The sequence below is a fragment of the Chelonia mydas genome, chromosome 16 (assembly GCF_015237465.2).
Source record: "Chelonia mydas isolate rCheMyd1 chromosome 16, rCheMyd1.pri.v2, whole genome shotgun sequence".
In the NCBI taxonomy this organism is placed as follows: Eukaryota; Metazoa; Chordata; order Testudines; family Cheloniidae; genus Chelonia; species Chelonia mydas.
In genome coordinates, this window is record NC_057857.1 from 12,519,081 (window position 1) to 12,540,143 (window position 21,063).

Below are 21,063 nucleotides of genomic sequence, written 5' to 3' on the forward strand. Positions count from 1 at the left end.
CCCCACTAAGAGTCAAATACAAGGCACAAGGCAGTAGATTCATGGGCTGGTGGAGGGGCTAGGCAGCAGCTGTTTGAACACTAACATATACAGGGTGTGACTAATGTGCAGGGGTCCATTTGGGCATGCCCCTAGGGGAACACACAGTTCTATATCCAACCAACAGAATCTGTGGCATCCTGATTATGGCTCCCGATTTCCTGCATCCCTTCCTGGGAGGGGCTGAATACTGGTTTGTGGGATCACTCCAGGTCCCAGGGGTATGGGCTACTTTAAAGAAGCAGGTAATTAATACACAGAAAGTGTATTTATAATACCAAGCCACTGTAGGGAGCTAAGGGCCTTCTACAAAATGCTCAGCCCCTGAAAGTCAATGGGAGTTGAGGGTTCTCAGCACCACACAGAACTAGGTACCAAAGCCATAATTCAACCAGCCCTGAGGCTGGGCCACTCACCTCATCATCCTTATACCACGAGAGGTTCTCAGCTGTCAGGACAAACCAGTATTCCTTGGCGCCGCCCTTCATGATCCCAATGTTATTGATGGTGAGCCAGCCTTTTCGGATCACCTGTGGGGATGGAAATTGTCAGTGTCAAACATGGCACTGAGAACCTAGTCCTCCTAATGGCTGGGGAGAGAGCAGAGTGTGTCCCTACACACACAGACCAGGACAACAATGACCAGGACCACCGTGCTCTCTGCTCCTGCCAAAAAGCCCCTCACTAATTTGGAGCTCCGAGGCGGTCAAGCCTGCACCTGTCTCCAAACAGGAGAAGGGTTAGGAAGGAAAGGAGTGGAAGGGAGGCAGGAGAGAACCTGGCTCTGTTGGGGGTTACACCATTTGCCAAGCACTCAAGGGGAAGAGAGAACTGCAGAGAGAATCTCAGACACTGGCCCAACCCACAGAAACCAAATCACAGCAACAATCACACCCAGAAAAGGCCAGGCCTAGAAAGAGCAAAGGAGGAAGCACACCCTGGCAGAGACAAGGAGCTCTCCCACCACTTGGGGTTGGAGCAGACTGCTTCACAGAGCTCGAGGGGATGCAATTCAAGAAGAAAAGTAGAGAGAGGTAAATGAAAAACAAATTATTTAATTTAGTAACACAAGGAGATACTGAACATCTGGGAATAATGATGCATCTGGAATTCACACCCTGAACTTAACTGTGTGAGATAAGTGGCACTGTTACTATACATATGTACATTAGCTTTAACACAGATATATATAAGCTATAGATATAAAGTCCCATATTTACATTCTGTAAGTGAACTAGGAGATTATTGATTAGTGGACTTTGTAACTTTAAATCAATGTTTGTCTATTCCTGTACATGTGAGTTAGTAGAAAGAGTATATGTATGTAATAGCTTAAATATAAGCATGATATATACATATATATATATATATATATATATATATATATATATATATATATATATATATATATATATATATGTGAATGTGCATTACTGCAGGTGTTCATTATTGTACATGTGTGCATGAACCTGTGTTACTGCACATGTGAATTAGCCTATATGTGTATGTATCTCTGCATGTTTGTGCATGTTAAAAATGAGTGTGTTGTAAGCAGTATGTATGTGAACGGCTAGGTGTTTGTGCATGAATGAATGCTGTTTTGTGTGACTTAATAAACATCTGCATGGTGTCTGCATCAGTGCATTCATTGTCCATATCTGTAGGCAGGGATGAGTGGATTGTCACTCCTCTCTTTCATGCTGCTGATTGTTAAAATTCACAATGGACCAATTCTCTTTGCTGGCAGAAGAGGGCACTAAAGCTGAACCCCATATCCTGATCTCTAGATTGAATGGTCTCCCCAGCTCCTCCTGCTTACACACTTTAGAGGCAGCTAAAGAAATTCTCATCAACATGCTGCCTTTGCTCCCCACTTCCACTTCATCTGTATCAAACATCAGCGGCCACTTCCCCCCACTGCAGTAGCAGGTGGAATGGTCCATGTGCTGTTCCTGATCCTGCTTTCCCCAGATGCATCATTAATGCTCATTAGCACAGCCTGCTGAGCGGCCTTCTACTCACCAGGATCTCATCCTGCAAAGGGGAACCATAGCAACAGCAGCAGAGAAGAGAGGAGAGGAGCAGAGAGAGGAGAGATTGTTACTAGGAAAGGAGGAGTGGAAGGAGGAAAGAGCCTCAAAAATTAATCATCAGAATCTTTTACCAAATTAGCATGTCAGCTGCGAAAACATCAAAGACCCCGGGCCCCAAAATAAAATCTGCTAAAGGAAATGAAAGCTCAAGCCAGTGACAGGCAAATCCACAAATGAAACGGAAAAGGATTGGCTCCCAGAGCCATTCCACACCCAGGGCAAAGGAAAGGTACTTGCTGGTGCCCTTCAGAGGATGGTCTCCCTGCAGCTGGGAGATACCCAGTAAAGCCCTTCAGAAATAGCATCCAGAGAAAGCGATGATCCAGCTGAACCTGGCAACCAGCCTTCAGCAACTCTGAAGCTCTAACTGTGTTTCAGGGAAAGGTGGCCAAATATATTTTGAAGATGATTCACTCCAGATGAGCACCTGGGGTTGGAAAGGAAGAGGTTTTTCACCTACATTCTTTGCTGGGCTGCTTCTGTACCCTCCTTCTGTAGAAGGTGCCCAAATCTCTCTGCAGACCTTCCAGGCCAGATAACTCTGTGGTTCTCCCCATAGCTCTAGGACAGGAAGGTCTTCTTTGCCCCTCTGGCTTTCAATAGGACGTACACTCCATGCGCTTACTACAGAGAGGCAGCAGGGACTTCACATTCCATTCACTATTCTCTCCCAGGAGAAGGCTCCACCATGAGGATGCCCAATCCAAGCAGGGCTGATGGGTGCCAATGATGTCTCCCTGAACAGGTGGGTTTAAAAGGTCCCTTTCAGGTGGGACTTGCCTCTTCCAGAAAATGTGACCCCAGAAGTTCTGCAAATTGCCCTTTGGCCCCCAGACAGTGGAGACCATTCATGTGGTCAAGAGAGGTGACTGGGAAAGAAAACTCTGTGGCATGGCAGTTTAGAGCTGGGGCTTGGGGAACTGGAGAGAATAGTTTGCCCCAGTTTTTGATGGACTGTAAACTTGCATCAGGACCCACCAAATCAGAGAGCATCCTCCAGCTCTTGCCTGCATAGAAAGCGCAGCTGGGAGAAGTGAATGATGCATCCAGGGATGTGAGCAGAATTAACACTGACATCTGCCACTATCCAGAAAGCAGTGGCTTATATGGCGAGACCCCTGATCCTCCCCCTGCACTTTCAGCTCTTTATTGGACCATTTGATAATTTAACTGTCTAGCATGTTGCTGGCCCAGTTGTAAAGCATGGTGAACCCATCAGGGAAATGCAAGGTCACCCAAAGAAATGGATGAAACTCGAGATGCTCTGGACTCTGCTCAGTACCCAACGCCAGGATGATAGTAGAAGGGGACTAGGTCATCATATGCAACGTGACATGGTTTCTAAACCAGTTCTCTACTGCAAGGATCCCAGCCTCCCCTCTTTTAGAGGGTCTTGCACCCTGCATACCTCCCTGCACTGAGGAAAGTCTGCAGCACCCATCCTTTCAGCTCTAAGCTAGGGCAGATGTTCCAAGCCCCTGTAATCACCTTGTCAATCTCCCTCATGAGATTCTGCTGGGCCAGCTCCTCCATTCACTTACCCTTAAAGCCAGTGGGGTTGCACCAGAGACACTAAAGAATATGATTTGGACCTTGTATTTAAGCAGCTAACAGACATCCACAGACCTAGTCTTACTGAGGACAATGCCAGCTCCATACATAACAATTGTTCTTTTGCAGGAGGGACAGCCCATATTCTTCCGAAATGCTTCCCCTTTGTCCTTCTTACAGGCTTCCCTAATCCCATATATTTCAGTGGGGCTAAGGTGTCTCTCTAATCTTCTTCCCATCTGCCTCTCTTTATACCTTTGAAGAGCTGCTGTGTCTGGCTCAACATCTGCTCAACTGATAGCCTGTCAAGCAAGGTATGTATCCCTCTCACAGCCTCAAGCAGGAGGGAACTTACCTGGTTGCCAGCTGCCTTCTTCTTGCTCATCTGGCTGCTCCTTTGTTGAGCGCTACAAACAAGATGAGACATTCAAACCCCATCCAGCTCTCCCTTCCCTCCTGAATCCCGCTCCCTGCTCCCTTTGCAACAGCACATTCACGCTTCTCACCCTCAAGTTCCAAACCCTGTACAGCCCCACCTCACCTACATCTTTGCTCTCAGCCTGACCTACTCAACACCTTGCTCCCTACGCATCTTCTAAACCAACTGCTGACCACCCCCTCTGTATTCTTCCTTCACTCCTGCCTTCATTCTTTCTCCCATGCGATCCCCTAGGTTTGTAACTCCCTCCCTCTTCTCATGCAACCACTTTCTCCTCCATCAAACCCCGCTTGTAAACAAGTCTTCCATGAAGTCTTTCAACATTAATACACTGAAGAAAGGAGCCAGACAGAGAGCTCTGCAATGTTTTTAGGCTACAGCATCTGCTGGTCTCTGCAGCATTTTGGGACATATCTTGACCTCAAACTGCAAAACAACCTTTGACTGTGATGGGATCTAGGTTTGGCCCTACATGCCTAAACTGTACTGTCTGTCTAAGTTCCAGCATCATCTTCTGGGGACAGAGATCAGGTTTTGCTCCGCATTTCATAAAACACTCAGCACACTAATGACTCTCCATGAACAATTTTATAATTCTACCTGATTTTTATTCTTTGTCCTGCCTGGTTGGATATGATCATTCCCTGCCCTTCCCTAGTGTCTTTCACCCAAGTTCTCACTTGTGCTTTACAAACATGAATACTTAGCCTCACAAACTCCTCTGGGGCGAGTCAGTGTCATTATCTCTGTTCTATAGATGGGGAAACTCAAATACATAGGGATTAAGGGACTTGCTCAAGGTCAAACAACAAACTAGTAGCAGAGCCAGGGATAGAATAAAGATCTCTTGGGCCTGTCCTCTAACCACCAGTCCATCCCTCCTCTCAGTGTGGAATGACATGGTTGACATGCCAACCACAGCACTGTAGATTTTCTCTAGCTTTGGGTTTCTTTAATTTCTATCCTGACAGCTCAGTGCTCACTCTGCTATGCCACCTTGGAGGCCTAGCTTCACTCCTTGCTTCCCAAGGGACCTGGGGATGAGGGGGAAGGGCATGAGGAGGCAACACCCGTCCCCCACCTCCCGAGGATGAGATGCCTCACAATAACCTTCCAACCAATTAAGGAGTTAGTTGGCCTTGTGTGGGGGGTGGGTGGGCTGAAGTGAGACACAATCAAGTTGAGGGGTGTCAGGACTCCACAGAGAACTGCCCTCACCCCCAGGGGAAGACAGAAACCTATTTCTCTCTTTACCATCCTCCACATTATACCTCACTTCACCCTCCCATCAAAGCCGGTGTGGCAAACTGCTCCAAACTCTCCACCCATGGTGCTCTGCAGCCATGTCCTACAGCCCACCTACCAGAGCACACACAGAGCAAGGCTGCAGGGGAGCAGGGGGAAGGAGGCAATTCAGGGCACTGGTGCTTACTTGGCGAAGCCAATGAAATCCTCGTGGTTTGTGTTCATGTATGCCAGTTCGATGTCTATCAGGAGCATGACCTGGGGGGCAAAGACACAAAGAAAGTGGGTGAGAGACAAGGGACAGGTGCTACTAACACAAAGGCAGGTAGCAGGAGCCACCATTGAGTTGCCTTATGGCTCTTCTCAGCCAACACCTCCCTGTGCTTTGTGGGCGCTCCTCTCCAGATCCCAACTTTACAACAAGGCCCATCTCTATCCCTATAGCTCAGACTCTTTCCCTAAAGGCTTCCCCTCTGCCTCCTGCCCTCAGGCAAGACCTGCAGGCCCTACCTGATCCTTGGTCCTGCCCTCTCGCTCACGAATGTGCGTAGTAACAATCCGCTCCATCTCCTCCCGCAGGTGAGGGTACTGGCTGAGCTGCAGGAGAGAGAAAACACGTGCACGTGGGAAAGTGGGGCAGGGTCTGGGGAATAACACTCCCCTCCCAACCATAACAGGGGTCCTAGAGGGCTAAAGGCACAGGAAAGCCAGAATTGCAGACAGATTTTCCCAAGTTCCTGTGGAGCCAAAGATCTCACTCACTGTGCTTTGAGCTTCTTCAGAGAACAGCCCTTCTCCTCAGCAGCAACCCCCCTATCCTGCAGGAGACCAGACTACTGCCAGCCCAATTTGTTTCACATAGCGAAGGGCCCATCCCCAGATCTGAACATACCCAGTCTCGGGCATGTCTGAAATCCCAGTTTTATGGCTTAAGCCCATGGCTGGTTGTATCCCAATAAGCCAAACGAGTAGTTCTCTGAAGAAGGTCAGCTTCTCATTGGCAACGTAGGAAAGCGATGCCATGGCATTGTTGCCCTGGCTTTTGGCTACACTTTTTTTAAAACCTGCAGCAGCGAGTTCTCAGAGTCCAGGTCTACAGACTTGGGCTTGTGCTATGGCGCTAAAAACAGCAGTGCAGATGTTGCACCTTGGGCTCTTAAACTCCCTCCCTGGGCTTCAGAATCCGAGGGCCAGTCCGAGCCCAAACGTCTACACAGCTGTTTTTAGCGCCGTAGTACTAGCCCACACTGCTGTGGGCTCTAAAATGCAGTGTATTGTGTAGATATACCCCCTGACTCTAAGGGGAGCATCCTGGGTGAATGAAGATGACCAAAACTGGTCTCACATCCCATTAGCTAGATCACTAGTGGACAGTAGCCTGCCCTAACGAGCAATGCCACAGGTGGAGATGGAGGGCATGGCCAACCTCTCAGGGAACCAGCCTTCTCCCAAGGAGAAAGCAGGAATCCTGGACTTTATGGGTGCTCCGGGTGTGTGGCTATAGCATTTCACTCCCCTTCTGCACTCCCTTTGCACTGGTGCAAGGGAGTGGAGAATCAGGGCCAGCATTCGTGTCACTGGTAAGTCTACTTTACCACTGATCGCTTGTTTTACACCGTGAGAAGGGAATTCAGTTTGCAGCACACAAACAAAAGGGAGTGGAGGGACACTGTCATCTGCAGTTGTTCAAGGCAGAGAATCCATAGAGATTGTGAATGAGAAACATGACAGTGCAAGCCAGGAAGCTGAATGGGGGCCGTGGCAACCGTCTGGCATTCAGGCAGCACTTCCTTTTTAACAAAAAAGTGCCACAGTATTCTACAATAAGGGGGCAGTGGTCCCAGTGAAATCATTGGGAGTTTTACCATTGACTTCAGTGGGATCAGGCTTTTGTTCCTAAACATCACATCCCACAGTGGTGCTACTGCAGCATTTGGGCCAATCCCTGGAGAAGGGAATCATTTTGCTTTCTTCCTTTAAAAAAAAAGTAAACTTTTGGGGGCAGGGACTGTCTTTTTCATTTGACGTGTGTACAGCACCTAGCACAATGGGGCTCTGATCCCTGATTAGGGCCTCTAGACGCTATTGTAATAATCATAATAATAATTAGGCCCCTTTATTATCCAGTTAATCATTCTCTACTTAGCACTTAACCAGCATGAACCAGCTAATTCCTGCACCATTCCTGAGAGGAACAAGTGCCACTATCCCCCACTTTACTGAGGAACAGTGAGATAAAATGACTTGCCCAAGATCACACCGTAGGGCCCAAGTGCTGCATTAACCTCAATAGGGCAGCAACCATGTAGTTCTCAGTACAGGATCAAGGCCTACATTAGCTGAAGTCTCAACTCCAGGCCTGTTGTCAGATCACTCCTTTCTCTCTCTCCCACCCCAGAAAGTTGGTTTTTTTCCATTTTGTTCTAATATTTTGAAATATTTCAATTTGACCATTTAACGCCAACCGGAATTTCCTGACATCATCATCATTACCTCCTCCTACTATTTTGGGCTTCATTTTTGGCCACGTCTCTCATCTACCTTAGTACTGCACTGCCTCAGTTCTGCTGATCTGATGGGGGTTTTTAAATCTGATTTGGCTTTTGGATTCTTATAAATAAAGGACTATGACAATATGCTACAGGAATCAGCCCAGACCTTGCACAATCACCATTGGAAGCTCAAAGGCATAGGGCAATTGCTGTCAAGTACTGAGGTATTTGGGTCTGCTTCACCACTATGTCACTCCAGGTTAATTGCACCACTGCCATGCCCTTGAAATCAACGCAGCTTCCCTAGCATATGGCTGGAGTAAGGGAGCAGGGGATCAGGCCCCTCTCTTTATAAAGAACTCTTCTGTTCTGAATGTCACTGGCTCCAGATTGATAGGAACAGCTTTCTGCTCACAATGAAGGTGGCCCATGTGGAAATGGGCTCCCCTTATACCTTGAGAAGGGGCATATTAAGATTTCTCTTGGATCTTTATAGTCTAGGCTGCTTGTTGCTTTAAAGGGAGAGGCAGCACTTCCTGTTTTCTTCTGAGGTGGAGGGGGTGCTTCATGTCAAAGAATCAAAAACAGGAAGTTGGAAAATCTCTAAGCAAATCTCAGCTTCTTTGACTCAAGAACAAAAAAATAAATAACACGAACAAAGGCAAGGTGAGGTGCAAAACGTTCTCAGTTTATTCAAATCAGGATCAACCAGCAAAGGTTACAAGCAAAAGAAACCAATAGCACCACGTTCACAAGACGTCATGCAGGAGGCCTCCCACCTCGGCATGCGTGGGAGAAGCAGGGGTGGGCAAGAAGGGGGACATGAAGACTGGCCACAGGATGTCATGTCCACTGGGGAACATGCAATAGAATGCAAGGGGTGGGGGTGGGGTAATGCCAGCAGTGCAAGCAGCACCCAGAAATGCCATGACTCTGAAAGACGGGAGAGCAGGTGACCCTGCCAGGGGCTCTCAGCCGGTCTGGGAGGGATTTCCATACTCAAGTAGGTTTTCACTTCTGACCTAATTGCATTTCCCTCTCCAGTCATAATGCAAGCTCAAGACCCTCTGTTAAAACAGCCTAGCCCCAGGGAAATCCTCATGACACAGCTCTAGGTCCCTGTTCTTGCTAACACTGAGTGCCCATCTCTTAGTCAGGAATCTTAAGATCTCTAACTGAAAGAATCCTGATTTGTAAGGCACCCTTTTGCATACATAAGGCTCTGCTGTGCAGTTTGGACACAGAAAGTTCCTGCTTTTTGCAATCCATGAGAGGGGATGCTACATTCCTAGAAGCACTGGCTCCGATTCTCTGCCTCCTGAGCAACTGAATTTCGTGCAGCCTGTTGCACAGGGTATTCTTGACTATCTGCTCACAACTACTGCATGATGTTGCTGTGTGCGGTGAAAAACTCTTTCATTACACCCCAGAGTAGGCTGATTTCATTGGTGGATGAAGAGATCCTTGTATGAGCAGTTTTAAAGCACTTTGAGATCATTCAGGATGGAATAAGAGATTATGATTAACAGCTATAATAACTAAAGATCCGTAGAAGAGACAACGCCATCTGTTCTTTGGCGCCTTTGTGAACATGGTTTAGCCATGTGAAGAGAGACTAGCCATTGACTGCTATCGAAGAGACAGCCAAAGTTGGGATGGGGGAGCAATTAGCAGCAGTTACATGGCCTGATTCTGATTTTATTTACAGCAGTGAAATCGGGTGTAGCTCCCTTCAAGATAGTTTTTCATAGCACACAGCAACATCATGGAGTAGTTGTGAACAGATAGTCAAGAATACTCTATGCAACTGAGGCTGCATGAAATTCAGCTGGTAGGGAGGCAGCATATAGCTCCCCCAATGCCCAGGAAACTTGGATTAACGCTCCTCTTATGAAAAGCTTTGTGGGTCTTTAATAAACAGAGTCCCAATTTTATGTCTCATCCCAGAGGTAGCATAGGCTCCTAACACTATGGTAGGATGGTGGGTATTCTACCATGACAATTCCTGCAGAACCTAGACTTTCCTTGGAGGTCTCTCATCCAAATATTAACTAGCCCTAACCCTGCTTAGTTGGAGATCAAGCAGGTATGCAGCCCAAGATGTATGAAATAATGGACAAGTACTACACATCAGTAAGTCCTCTACACAGTTCATCTCCACAGCTTTACATCATTAGAAAGTGTCACATGTACAGCCTACCTTACAGCTAAATCTGTCCTTCAGGCCCTCAGAATTTCCCATCTTGATTCTGCAACATCTGCCTCCATTGCCCCCTCCAATCCGTACAAAATGCTGCTGCTAAAGTCATCTTCCCTGCCAAACATCTTGATCATCTCTCTCTCTCTCATACACACACTTGGAATTCTGTTCTCCCCTCTGCTCCCCCATCCAATTCAAGTTTCTTGCCACTGTTTTCAGAGTCCTATATAGCTCTGCTCCCCCTCCTTGTCAAGCCTCATTTTGTTCCGCATCCTCTGCTCTTCTAATGGCGACAGCCTTGATTCTCTGTTTATCAGCTTCTTGCACCATTATCTCTGTTGCTTCTTCCACACTGTCCCCTATGCATGGAAAACCCCTTCCTGAACTCATCCACAAAGCTCCTACTTTCCCGGCATTTAAGTCCCCCTTAAAGACTCACTTCTACTGTGCTGTCTATGAAAAATCTAGTTGACGTGTATATTAACTGCATTTTGCCAAGATGAAGGTTAGTCCCACCTAGATCATAGAATCATAGAATATCAGGATTGGAAGGGACCTCAGGAGGTCATCTAGTCCAACCCCCTGCTCAAAGCAGGACCGATCCCCAATTAAATCATCCCAGCCAGGGCTTTGTCAAGCCTGACCTTAAAAACTTCTAAGGAAGGAGATTCCACCACCTCCCTAGGTAATGCATTCCAGTGTTTCACCACCCTCCTAGTGAAAAAGTTTTTCCTAATATCCAACCTAAATCTCCCCCACTGCAACTTGAGACCATTACTCCTTGTTCTGTCATCTGGTATCATTGAGAACAGTCTAGATCCATCCTCTTTGGAACCCCCTTTCAGGTAGTTGAAAGCAGCTATCAAATCCCCCCTCATTCTTCTCCTCCGCAAAATAAACATCCCCAGTTCCCTCAGCCTCTCCTCATAACTCATGTGTTCCAGTCCCCTAATCATTTTTGTTGCCCTCCGCTGGACTCTTTCCAATTTTTCCACATCCTTCTTGTAGTGTGGGGCCCAAAACTGGACACAGTACTCCAGATGAGGCCTCACCAGTGTCGAATAGAGGGGAACGATCATGTCCCTCGATCTGCTGGCAATGCCCCTACATATACATCCCAAAATGCCATTGGCTTTCTTGACAACAAGGGCACACTGTTGACTCATATCCAGCTTCTCGTCCACTGTAACCCCTAGGTCCTTTTCTGCAGAACTGCTGCCGAGCCATTCGGTCCCTAGTCTGTAGCAGTGCATTGGATTCTTCCGTCCTAAGTGCAGGACTCTGCACTTGTCCTTGTTGAACCTCATCAGATTTCTTTTGGCCCAATCCTCCAATTTGTCTAGGTCCCTCTGTATCTTATCCCTACCCTCCAGCGTATCGACCTCTCCTCCCAGTTTAGTGTCATCTGCAAACTTGCTGAGGGTGCAATCCACACCATCCTCCAGATCATTTATGAAGATATTGAACAAAACCGGCCCCAGGACTGACCCTTGGGGCACTCCACTTGATACCGGCTGCCAACTAGACATGGAGCCATTGATCACTACCCGTTGAGCCCAACAATCTAGCCAGCTTTCTATCCACCTTATAGTCCATTCATCCAGCCCATACTTCTTTAACTTGCTGGCAAGAATACTGTGGGAGACAGTGTCAAAAGCTTTGCTAAAGTCAAGGAACAGCACGTCCACTGCTTTCCCTTCATCCACAGAACTACTCTATTTATATATTGTACCCCTCCCCCTAAACTCTATTTGAATGTATGTCTGTCCTCAGATTGTGTGCTCCTTCGGGAAGGGACTTTCTTTTTTGCTTGAAAAGCACCTCACACACTGAGGGCACTGTCACAAGCAATATTAATAAATCACTTTAATAATAGATACGCCCAATTTAAACCCAACCCAAATCTCGATTTATAGGACAAAGACACTGGGCAAACATCAACTCCTCACCTTTGGTGGGATGAAGGGCTGAGATTTGAACCTGCCACACCCGAGAGTCCAGACATTTCCATCCTGATTCTCTAGATGTCTAAGCCAATAACACAGATGGAGGGAGCAACCTTGCACTGGCCAGGCAAAAGAGCAAAGTTTTTTCCATCTCTAATTTGTAGAGACCAAATTCTGCAGTCCTTGTTCCAGCAAAGCTTCCATTGACTACAATGGGACCATCTCTAGATAAGGACTGTGAAAGGACTTCTGGATTCAGTCCAGCACTATCTTACAGCGGATTTTCTTTTCTTTCTGCCTCATCATCCCCTGGTGACAAGCTCTCTTCTGTCCCATCAGCTACATTTCCCCCTTGCCTCCTTTCCTATTTTCTGTTGCTCAGAGGCCTGGACATGGAATGCAAATCCTGACTGTACAACTCCATTATTTCATCTCCACCCTAGAAAATCTCTACCCTCCCTTTCTTCCTTCAGTGCCAAATCTGTCCGTCCTACCATGCCAGAAGGAGTTTCAAAATCCACAGAAGGTGGATGGGTAAGATCCCAGCCATCTGAGCAGGGTGCCCCACTCTAAGAAGCTAGTGTCCACTAACACTGGGGTTTTTCTTTTTCCCCTCTACACTGATTTCTCTCCCCTGAAGATACAACTTCAATCAGAGACAGAAAAACATCAATGGAAACAAACCAAAATCACTACAAGCAAACATGGCGGGAGGAGCGGGAAGGATGGAGGAGTGTCTCCCACACTGAGCTGGAAAACAGGAGGATTTAGAGAGAGAAATCCTTTGGGATGGAGCAGCAGTGCTCGAGGGATGGCAATGAACAAAATGCAGTAGCTGCTGAGATCAGCCCTGCTGAATTCAACGAGGTCCCTTCATCTGCCAACCTCAGCTCTTGCCATTATTCTGAGCTCTTAAATTTATACTGGATTCTCCCTTCTTTCCCACCTGTCTCTTCCTAATCCCGCCCCACAAATCTGGGATTATATATGTTGGCCAGCCCAGACCCTCCAATGCAGAAAAGGGATTGTGGGTAATTTTTATAGAGGCTTCTAACTGGAACAAGAGGTGCTATCCCCTTTAACTCACCTGGCAGAGAAACTTGCACAGCTGGGCTGGTGGGGTGCAGGATTTTAGTCCTTCCTTGGCAAATTAACGTATTAATTAGTTAGTCTACCTTTCTATTTAAAGAGGTGTGTGGCGCCCTCTACTGCACCATACAGGCCTAGGAAACCAACCCACTTTCCCCCAGACATATACTAGCGCATGTATGATGGCCTCTACTTATTCAAATGGGTGGTACCTTTTTCCACTTTGCTGCTCTTTAAGATACCCTGGAATTTGCCTCCTTTCCTTTGCTTCGGTGCAGGGAAAAGCAGCACAAGATTCATCCTTCTCTCTTTACTAGCATAATGTGTAGAGTTAAAGATCAGCAGGAAAATGAGAGGGAGAAGACATAGAGCTCTGTCATCTGGATGGAGGCTGGGGATATTCTGTGGCCCAATAATCTGGCAGAGGGGCCTGGATTCTTTTTATTTTTTAAGGCTTCTCTCTAACTTGTTTCCTTGTTCTAAGATGTTTGGATTTCCAGAGAGGCAGCAACAAAGGGACACAGAAAGGTTTTCAATGTGCGATCAGGAAGAGTAGGGTAAGGGGCTTGCAAGGGGGTTTATTCTACACTGAGCTGCATGCCAAGGTGCTGGAGTGAGGAATGGGGGCTGGCTAGCAAACAATCAGCTGTATCCAGCTGACTTCTGAATTCATAGCAAAGAGATCCATCAGCTGAGGCCTGATCCCTCTCCCCTACTTTTCACACTGCTTGGATGCCTGTGGGCTGCTTCTCTCCATCAGATGATTATTTATATAGTAGAACCTGACTTCCATGGCTGTTCTCCTTGTTCTCACCAGATTTGTTGTTGGTCTCCTGGTGTGAGCCCAGGCCCTGAAGGGTGTGAGGAAAAGGTATGTGTGTGTGTGAGAAAGAGGAGTGGTGCTTTGCCCTTTCTTTATGTTGTTGGTTTCTTTACCTTTTCGCTACACTTTCTGATGGTGGATGTGAGCTCACTCACTACCATATCCACACACTTCAGACTCGGCTCCTTCAACTTCTGCACCTGCTTTTTCACTATGGCTTCAAAAGCGAGGTCAGGCGTGAAGAGACCCGTTCTGCACAGTGAGGGGCAGGGAGGGAAGAAGCAACAAGGAAGAAAGAAGAGCAAAGCAGACAGAGGCAGAGAGAGATTGAGAGAGAGAGCAGAAAAGGAAAAGAGAGAGAGAGAGAGAGAGGAAAAGAGAGAAGAGAAAAACACAAGGCAAAATGAGAAGTGAGATTTTGGTTCACTCCACAGATAAATCGAAGCAGGTGAGCATTGCTGCAGGGCCCCTGTGCTGCCAAGTATCAAGGGATTCTACAGATGCATGGAAATGGCACAGTTGGAAGGAACAGACAGAGTAGGTGAAACCATGAGCTACAGAGCCCAACAAAATGGATGGGTGGATGGATGCATCCAGGGATCCCTCTCCCAGAGCAAGCCTTCTCCACAGGCAATGAAGGCTGAACACACTGAGCCTCTCACTCTTTTCTTCACCTGGGTCAGTCTCATTTCTCTCTGCTGTTCCATGGGTCTCTTTTCTTGCCTTTTTACCCACCAGCTTTACCCCTTTCTCTTTCTTCTTCCCTTAAGTTCCCCCTAGTCCATTCCATCTAAAGATGGACTGCATGGGGGTGGAGGCTGGGGGCAGTGGCGCAAGTAGAATTTATTTATTACCAGTATGCTGCACATAGACGACTCATGGGAGGGACACAAAGGGGGGGGGCACGTGACCCCCCCACCACATGACTCCTCTCCACCTCGCCCCCAGCCTGGGGCCCCCGCACTCTCCCTGTTCCCTCCCCATCCCACATTACTGGGGGGCGGGGGTGGCAGCAGCTCTGTCCTCCCACTGTGCCAGATGCAGACTTCTGAACTGCAGTGCTCTCTGGAACCACAGCAGCAAAAGGGGCAGCTCCTCCAGCACAGCTGTACTGCCCCCAGTCCTGTCCACTGGCACAGCTGTCCAGAGATACTTCAACCCCAAACATACACTGCTCCATTTTGATCACAGCACCCTTTCCCATGCATTATGTTACTTACAGCTAATGTGAAAGGCTGCTCTGTTCATGTTGGGATGTGTAGTTTCCATAGTACCCATCTCCTCCCAGGTGTACTTCTCAGAGCCTGGCAGGTTGCCAGTGAAGCCCTTGTTCGGGTAAAGAGCGGGTGCCCTTAAAGTTAAAATGGCCCCTGCATGTCTCAGAAAATATGTTCCAGGTCTCACTGCCTATTCAGAGATTCAACCTGCCTGCTAAGTTCAATATAGCCCCTTTAGATGTATCTGAGTCAGGCTCAGTGGATGGAGCCTGGGAAAGGGACCCTCACACAAAATGTCCCTTTAGCTATCTGAAAATTTTAATAACATCACCACTTTGTTTCTTTAAAGTCAAAAATGTTACCACTCACACTTGCGCACACACACAACATGAACTGCAGCCAAACTCAGTCTCTAGCCTCTGAACCACTATGGGACCCAAACCCGCTACACTAACAAGAAAACACCTTAAACATTCTGATTCCCCCCACACTCCCTTCAGACCATTGTCAACGGAGACGATGGTCTGACCCAGTATCTCCCCCAGCTAGATTTGTTCCTCTTTGTCCACCTCTTTCCAACATTTCCTCTTTCTTTCCTATGTGTGTGTCACCCTGTGTACCACACCTGCCCAGTCTCCCTAACTCCATTAGAGGTGGCTGTGGAATACTGAGTTCCCATCTTCTGTCCTAAGGTCTCTTTCTGTCCTCCCTGATCTTTACATTTCTCTCTCTCAGGTATCAGGTATCCTCATGGGAGGAAGAATCTGTCCTTCATGTCTATAATAGACAATTTCACTACTGGTGTAAATTCATTCCTCAAGGAAAAAGAAAGAGAAAGACAAGACAATGAAGGTGGAGATAGAGAGAAATGGGAAGGGAAGAAAGAAAGAAAGACAGGGAAAATGATTCGTAAGGAAGAAGAGGGCAGGAGTGATAAAGACTTAAATGGTGATTGATGGACGGTAAAACTAACCAAGGGAGAATTAAGGGGACTTGAAAAGTGGGCGCTTCAGATTCAGTTACTGGATGATTCTGGGTACTTGGCAGCCCAAAGGTCTTTGCTTACCTGTCACCAGCACTAAGGGCAATTTTCTGGGTGCTCCCCACAGCTACATACCTCAACAGAAGACAGCAGGATAGGAAAAGGAAGCTCCTCCCAGCATTCTAAAAACCTGAGGAATCTGTCACTGTCTGTCCACTTTGCTCTCCCAGTCTGGACTGGGACAAAGCACATGTATTTGAGCCTAAGCACCTCTGCAGAGACCTCCAGCCCCAAGCAATGCAGTCTCTTGCAGAGCAAACCTGAGACTCACCACTCGCGCCCTCTCCCCCCCGCTTTTTTTTTTTTTTTTTTTCCAAATTCGAGGTTTCAATCTCCCTTGGGAGTCTCCTGCAATGCCCTCACCCGGTTACCTGCTCCTGAATGGCCAGCAGTGATCCGACATACCAAGAGTCTCCAGTGCCCAGGCTATCACACTCTGGCTGAGATGCCCTTTCACCAGGACCGGACCTGTCTGAAGCAGCAGGCCATGGCTGAGAGGAATGGCAGGCAGTCTCCCCGTCTTTCTCACACTGCTTCTCAACATTAAATCCAAGCCCAAACTCAGACATGAAAATCGCAATATTTGCAGGATCGACAGAATTATGACTGGCTCTCTCCCACATCCCCACTGAAGCCCACAACAGTCAATCAGAACCCAGAGAATGAAACCTCCAGGGCACCCCCATCACAGCAGGAGGAAGGGAAAGGCAGGAACTCAGGAGAGAGTGGACACCTCCACTTTCCTTCTTCTCAGCCATTTACTGCTCCTTCAAAACAAGATACAAACCAAGCCAATCAGAAACCATACCAAATTCCACAAGCTTAGGAACATCTCCCTGTAGGGAAGCCCACAGCTTCCCATTCCATATTACCAAACCCTACTTCCCCTCTTGAATCTTGATCCTCCACATTTGAGAGTTTATGTACCCTTCTGCTCTGTGATGGTCAATCAGGGGCCAGATTGGATGATACCAAGTCCCCAGAAGTCCCCAGGGGAAATCTATATCCCAGACTCTGACTCAGAAATTAATATCAGAAATTAAATTCAAATCAGATATAAACCATCAGCCTCTAGAGAAAGAAATAACCTTGGCTGTTATAAAGAGTTAATGTTCATGTTAGAGAGCTGGTGGAGGGGGTTGTGTTTCTAGAATGGGCATGTGGGGGGAGACCCCAATGTTCCAAAGACACCTCTCATGGAATGGGGGAGACTGGCAGCAACCCACTCCTATCAGCTGTCCCATCTCTTTCTGATTGGCTGGTTGGCTGGAATGCCCCAGGCTAGAATCACTCAGGTCTAGTCATGCTGCTGAGGAGGTGGTTAGAAACATCAAGTTTCACTGCAGGCAGCTCCTTGCCCAGATCACAGTGCTGTGCTTCAGCCAGCGAGCAGGTGGGCGGGCAGGTGTTAGCGTGTGAACTCCATGTTCCCTCCGGTTACCTTCTTGGTGCATTGTCTAACGGTATTGATTAACTCCGAAATGACCATGTCCACGCATTTCAGGCAAGGCTCTTTAATCTTCTTCACCTGCTTTTTCACAATGGTCTCAAAGGCCATGTCGGGCGTGAAGAGACCGGTTCTAAACACCCAGGGCGGGGGACAAGACAAGGCAGGAGGGGAGGTAGAGGGGGGAAGGAGAATGTCACAGCATTACACACACATTTCAGAGCAGGCCCTTGTATCACTGACACCCAGCTCGTTGGCCCAGAGGAACCATAAAATCCATGAACAAAACCTCACTGAAATCAACGGGAATGGAGGGTGCTCAACACTTCACAAAAATGATCTCTTAGGGTGAAAATGACCAACATAGGGACCAACACTAAGCTTATGTACCACTTCAGCCTTTAAGGCGGAGGGCATTTAGGGTTTAAGTAGTTCATAGGGCTGGCCCTCTGGTGAATATCACCCTTAGAGAGTTTCAAGAAACCCTTTCTTAATTATAATAAGGGAGCAATAAATACTAATACTATTGCTCAAATGAGCCTGACTAGATCAGATGGAATGAGCTGAAGGAGAAGAAAATAAACTTGTCAATATCTGATCACCTGCTTGCATTCTCCAGAGTTTAATAGAGATTCTGCGGGGTGCTGGGCTCCCACAGTCCCCACTGACCACAGGGGGAATCGCAGTATCTCAGCATCTCTCAGGTAAGGCTTCCTGTTAGGCATCATAAGCCACACATCATTAATCTTCTCTAACACAAATGCAAAGATGTTAACTTACCATGCATTTGGGACCTGGTCCTGCAAAGTACTGAGCACCCTCAGCTCCAAGTCACTGACGGTTGAGTGTGCTCAGCACCAGCTTGCAGGATCGAGCCCTAGTAGATCTGGGAAAATAAATTAAAACAATATTTTAAGAAATTAAAAAGGTGTGTAGGGGGTGTTTAGAATCCCTTCCTATGTCACTTCCTCTTACTACAATGTGATGTCACTTCCTCTTTCTCACATTCAGCACAGGAGATGGAAGAAAAAGGATGATCACCAAGACAATTTTACCTTTCAGGCTCCTGCTGCTCTCACATGGAAACAGAAAGCAAACTGATTTGGATGAACATCAGTACCTCCCAATACAAGGCTGTTCACCTGCCAATGGCGCAGACAGGTGTTCCCTCCCCTCTGCTGACCTACCGTACCTCTGAAGTCTTCTCAGCTTGGTTTGCAAGGTCTAGAGATATTTACAAGGCTATGCAGTCGTAGGCCTGCCTAGTGCATGATACATGCCTGATACCATGGATGTTCTTGATGGCGTAGCTGATCTCTCGACGGAGTTCCTTCTCGTCAAACTCCATCTGCACCAGAAGAAAAGATTGTCAGAAGGGGCCCGGCAACCCATACAGCAGAGCATCATGCAGATACAGAGCAGAGGGCCCCTGCCAGGTCATGACTCAGCCCTGAAAGATGGAGGTGTGGAGCAGGAGTGTGGCCTGTTGGCTGGAGCACAGGAATGGGAGTCAGGAGATCAGGCTTCTGTTGCCAGCACTCATATGCTGTGTGAACTTTGGAAACCCAGCTTAGGGCTTGACTGTCTGTGTACGTCTACACCCAAGCTGGAGTTGTAACTTCCAGCTTGGGTAGATGTACACGTTAGCTCCAACTGAACTAGTGTGATAAAAATAGCAGTGTGGCCATGGTGGCACGGGCAGTGGATCAGACTAGCTCCCCAAGGATGTACCTAGGGTCCCAGATGGGATTGTACTCGGGCAGCTAGCCTGTCCCACTGTCTGTGCCGCTGCAGCTACACTGCTATTTTTAGCATGTTAGCTCAATTGAAGTTCGCACATATACATCTCCCTAAACTGGAAAATACACCCCCAGCTCCAGTGGACGTTCCCTCAGAAGTGCTGCCCAGTTCTCATTGACTATACAAATGTCCTTAGAAACAAAGGGAATGAGAAACTAAAAATATAAGATTGTGTCCCAAATAAAATGGTTTGCCTTGCAAGGTTCGCATGCGATCTCAGCAGCTGTTTTTTCCAATATACACATAAAAAACTGGATTTCTCTCTCACATAGAAAAGTTACAACATCATCAAACACAATGCAGGCTCTTGTCTTTCATTGACAAGGCCTCAGCATCTCATTCAAATGGAAAGGATCATACTGCTACTAAGTGAAAATACAGGCAAGCCAAAGCATAAGGGGAACAGATTGGCTCCTGCTTGATCTTCTGTTCTGAAAACCATCAAGAAAAGGTTATCTCATCACCTTTTCCTCTGGAGCTTTTATACATTATAGGTCAGATTCTCCCATACAGTGAAGGCTCTGTGTGTCTCCCTGCTAGTGCAATTTGTCCCCAGCACCAATGTGTGCAGTCCCAGGAGGACACCACAAGAAGATCCTCTGGTGGTGCTAAATCAATGAAGGGCCATTTACACCACCCATTTCTTTGCTGCTCATGTAGAAGTGAAGGTCTAATGTGATTGTAGCAAAGGAGACATAGTTAGGATGTCTCTGAACCCCACTGATCCTTGGCTGTATTTTCTGCCCCTTGGGAGTGTTTAAGAGTCAGCATAAGTTGGAGCAGCCCTTCGTCTGGTATTAGCTTGGCACATCGGGACCAGCCCTGCCCACAGCATCAACAGGATCAGTGGAATGCAGTTTTCAACTATCTCTGCATCTGCCCCCAAACTACACTATGTGCAGATCAGCCAGAGGGAAAGATCTGACTCTACCTTTCTACATGGACATTCAGCTGATCAGAGACACTCTTTGGCTTGAGGTAAACAAACTAAAGCTTCAGCATTTGGGGTCCATGTCATCAGAACAGTTAAGGTAAAACCCTTTTACATAACCAGGAAGAGAAAGTGAGGGAGTTCCTATGCTCTGCTACCAGCGCAGGAGCTGAGGTAGAGGCCATGTTCAGAAACTCGGAAGGATGCTGAAGGAGAGGACAGGCTCTGGCAAGGGGTGAGGGTAGAGGGAAAAGAGAAGCCAGGAATGGAGGTGAGAGAGAGAGAAAGGAGGCAAAGAACAGAGAGGACTGGTAAAGGAAAAAGACAACCGCAGGTGAGAAAGACAGGTGAAGAAGAGAAAGAAAGTGATGAAGGTAAAGAGAAGGTCAAGGAGTAAAGAAGAGGGGAATTAAAGAGGAGACAGCCGATGAAAAGGAGAAGAGATGACAATGAGCCAAGAAGATGGCAGCTGAGAAGGACAGGTGAAGAAATGACAGCAGGTGGAGAGAAAATAGGCAGGTAGGTGAGAAGGATAGGATGGGGAGTGGTACCTTCACCAGTTCAAAGGGGAACCGCTCATGGAAGATGCGGTTGATCCTAGCTCCTCCAGACAGCTCGTAGGTATCAATCTGGTCACCGGAGCCTTCAATACGTTTCTCAAAGTCCACAGCAAACTGCTGGACCATCCTAGGCAGAAAGAGAAATGAAT

The 21,063-nt window shown here is 47.4% G+C and overlaps 1 protein-coding gene across 29 annotated transcripts in view; it reads right to left on the reverse strand.

Annotated features, from left to right (window-relative positions):
* DNM1 (dynamin 1) overlaps positions 1-21,063 on the reverse strand; it is a 104,650-nt gene that overhangs the window by 36,655 nt on the left and 46,932 nt on the right. For 18 of the 29 annotated variants that reach the window (XR_006286143.1, XR_006286138.1, XR_006286142.1 and 15 more), the window contains exons 8-15: positions 20,906-21,041; positions 18,904-18,971; positions 17,618-17,756; positions 5,878-5,964; positions 5,555-5,625; positions 4,039-4,090; positions 2,062-2,073; positions 456-569 (exon numbers count right to left, since the gene is read on the reverse strand). Coding sequence is in view for 21 of the 29 variants with exons in the window: in XM_037879387.2 (XP_037735315.1) it covers positions 456-569; positions 2,062-2,073; positions 4,039-4,090; positions 5,555-5,625; positions 5,878-5,964; positions 17,618-17,756; positions 18,904-18,971; positions 20,906-21,041 (679 nt within the window). In the remaining 8 variants the exon portion in view is untranslated. Of the gene's footprint in view, positions 1-454; positions 570-2,061; positions 2,074-2,369; positions 2,560-4,038; positions 4,091-5,554; positions 5,626-5,877; positions 5,965-14,030; positions 14,170-17,617; positions 17,757-18,903; positions 18,972-20,905; positions 21,042-21,063 lie in introns of those variants that run through there. The other 11 variants (XM_027819711.3, XM_027819710.3, XM_027819709.3 and 8 more) reach the window with 4 other exon arrangements.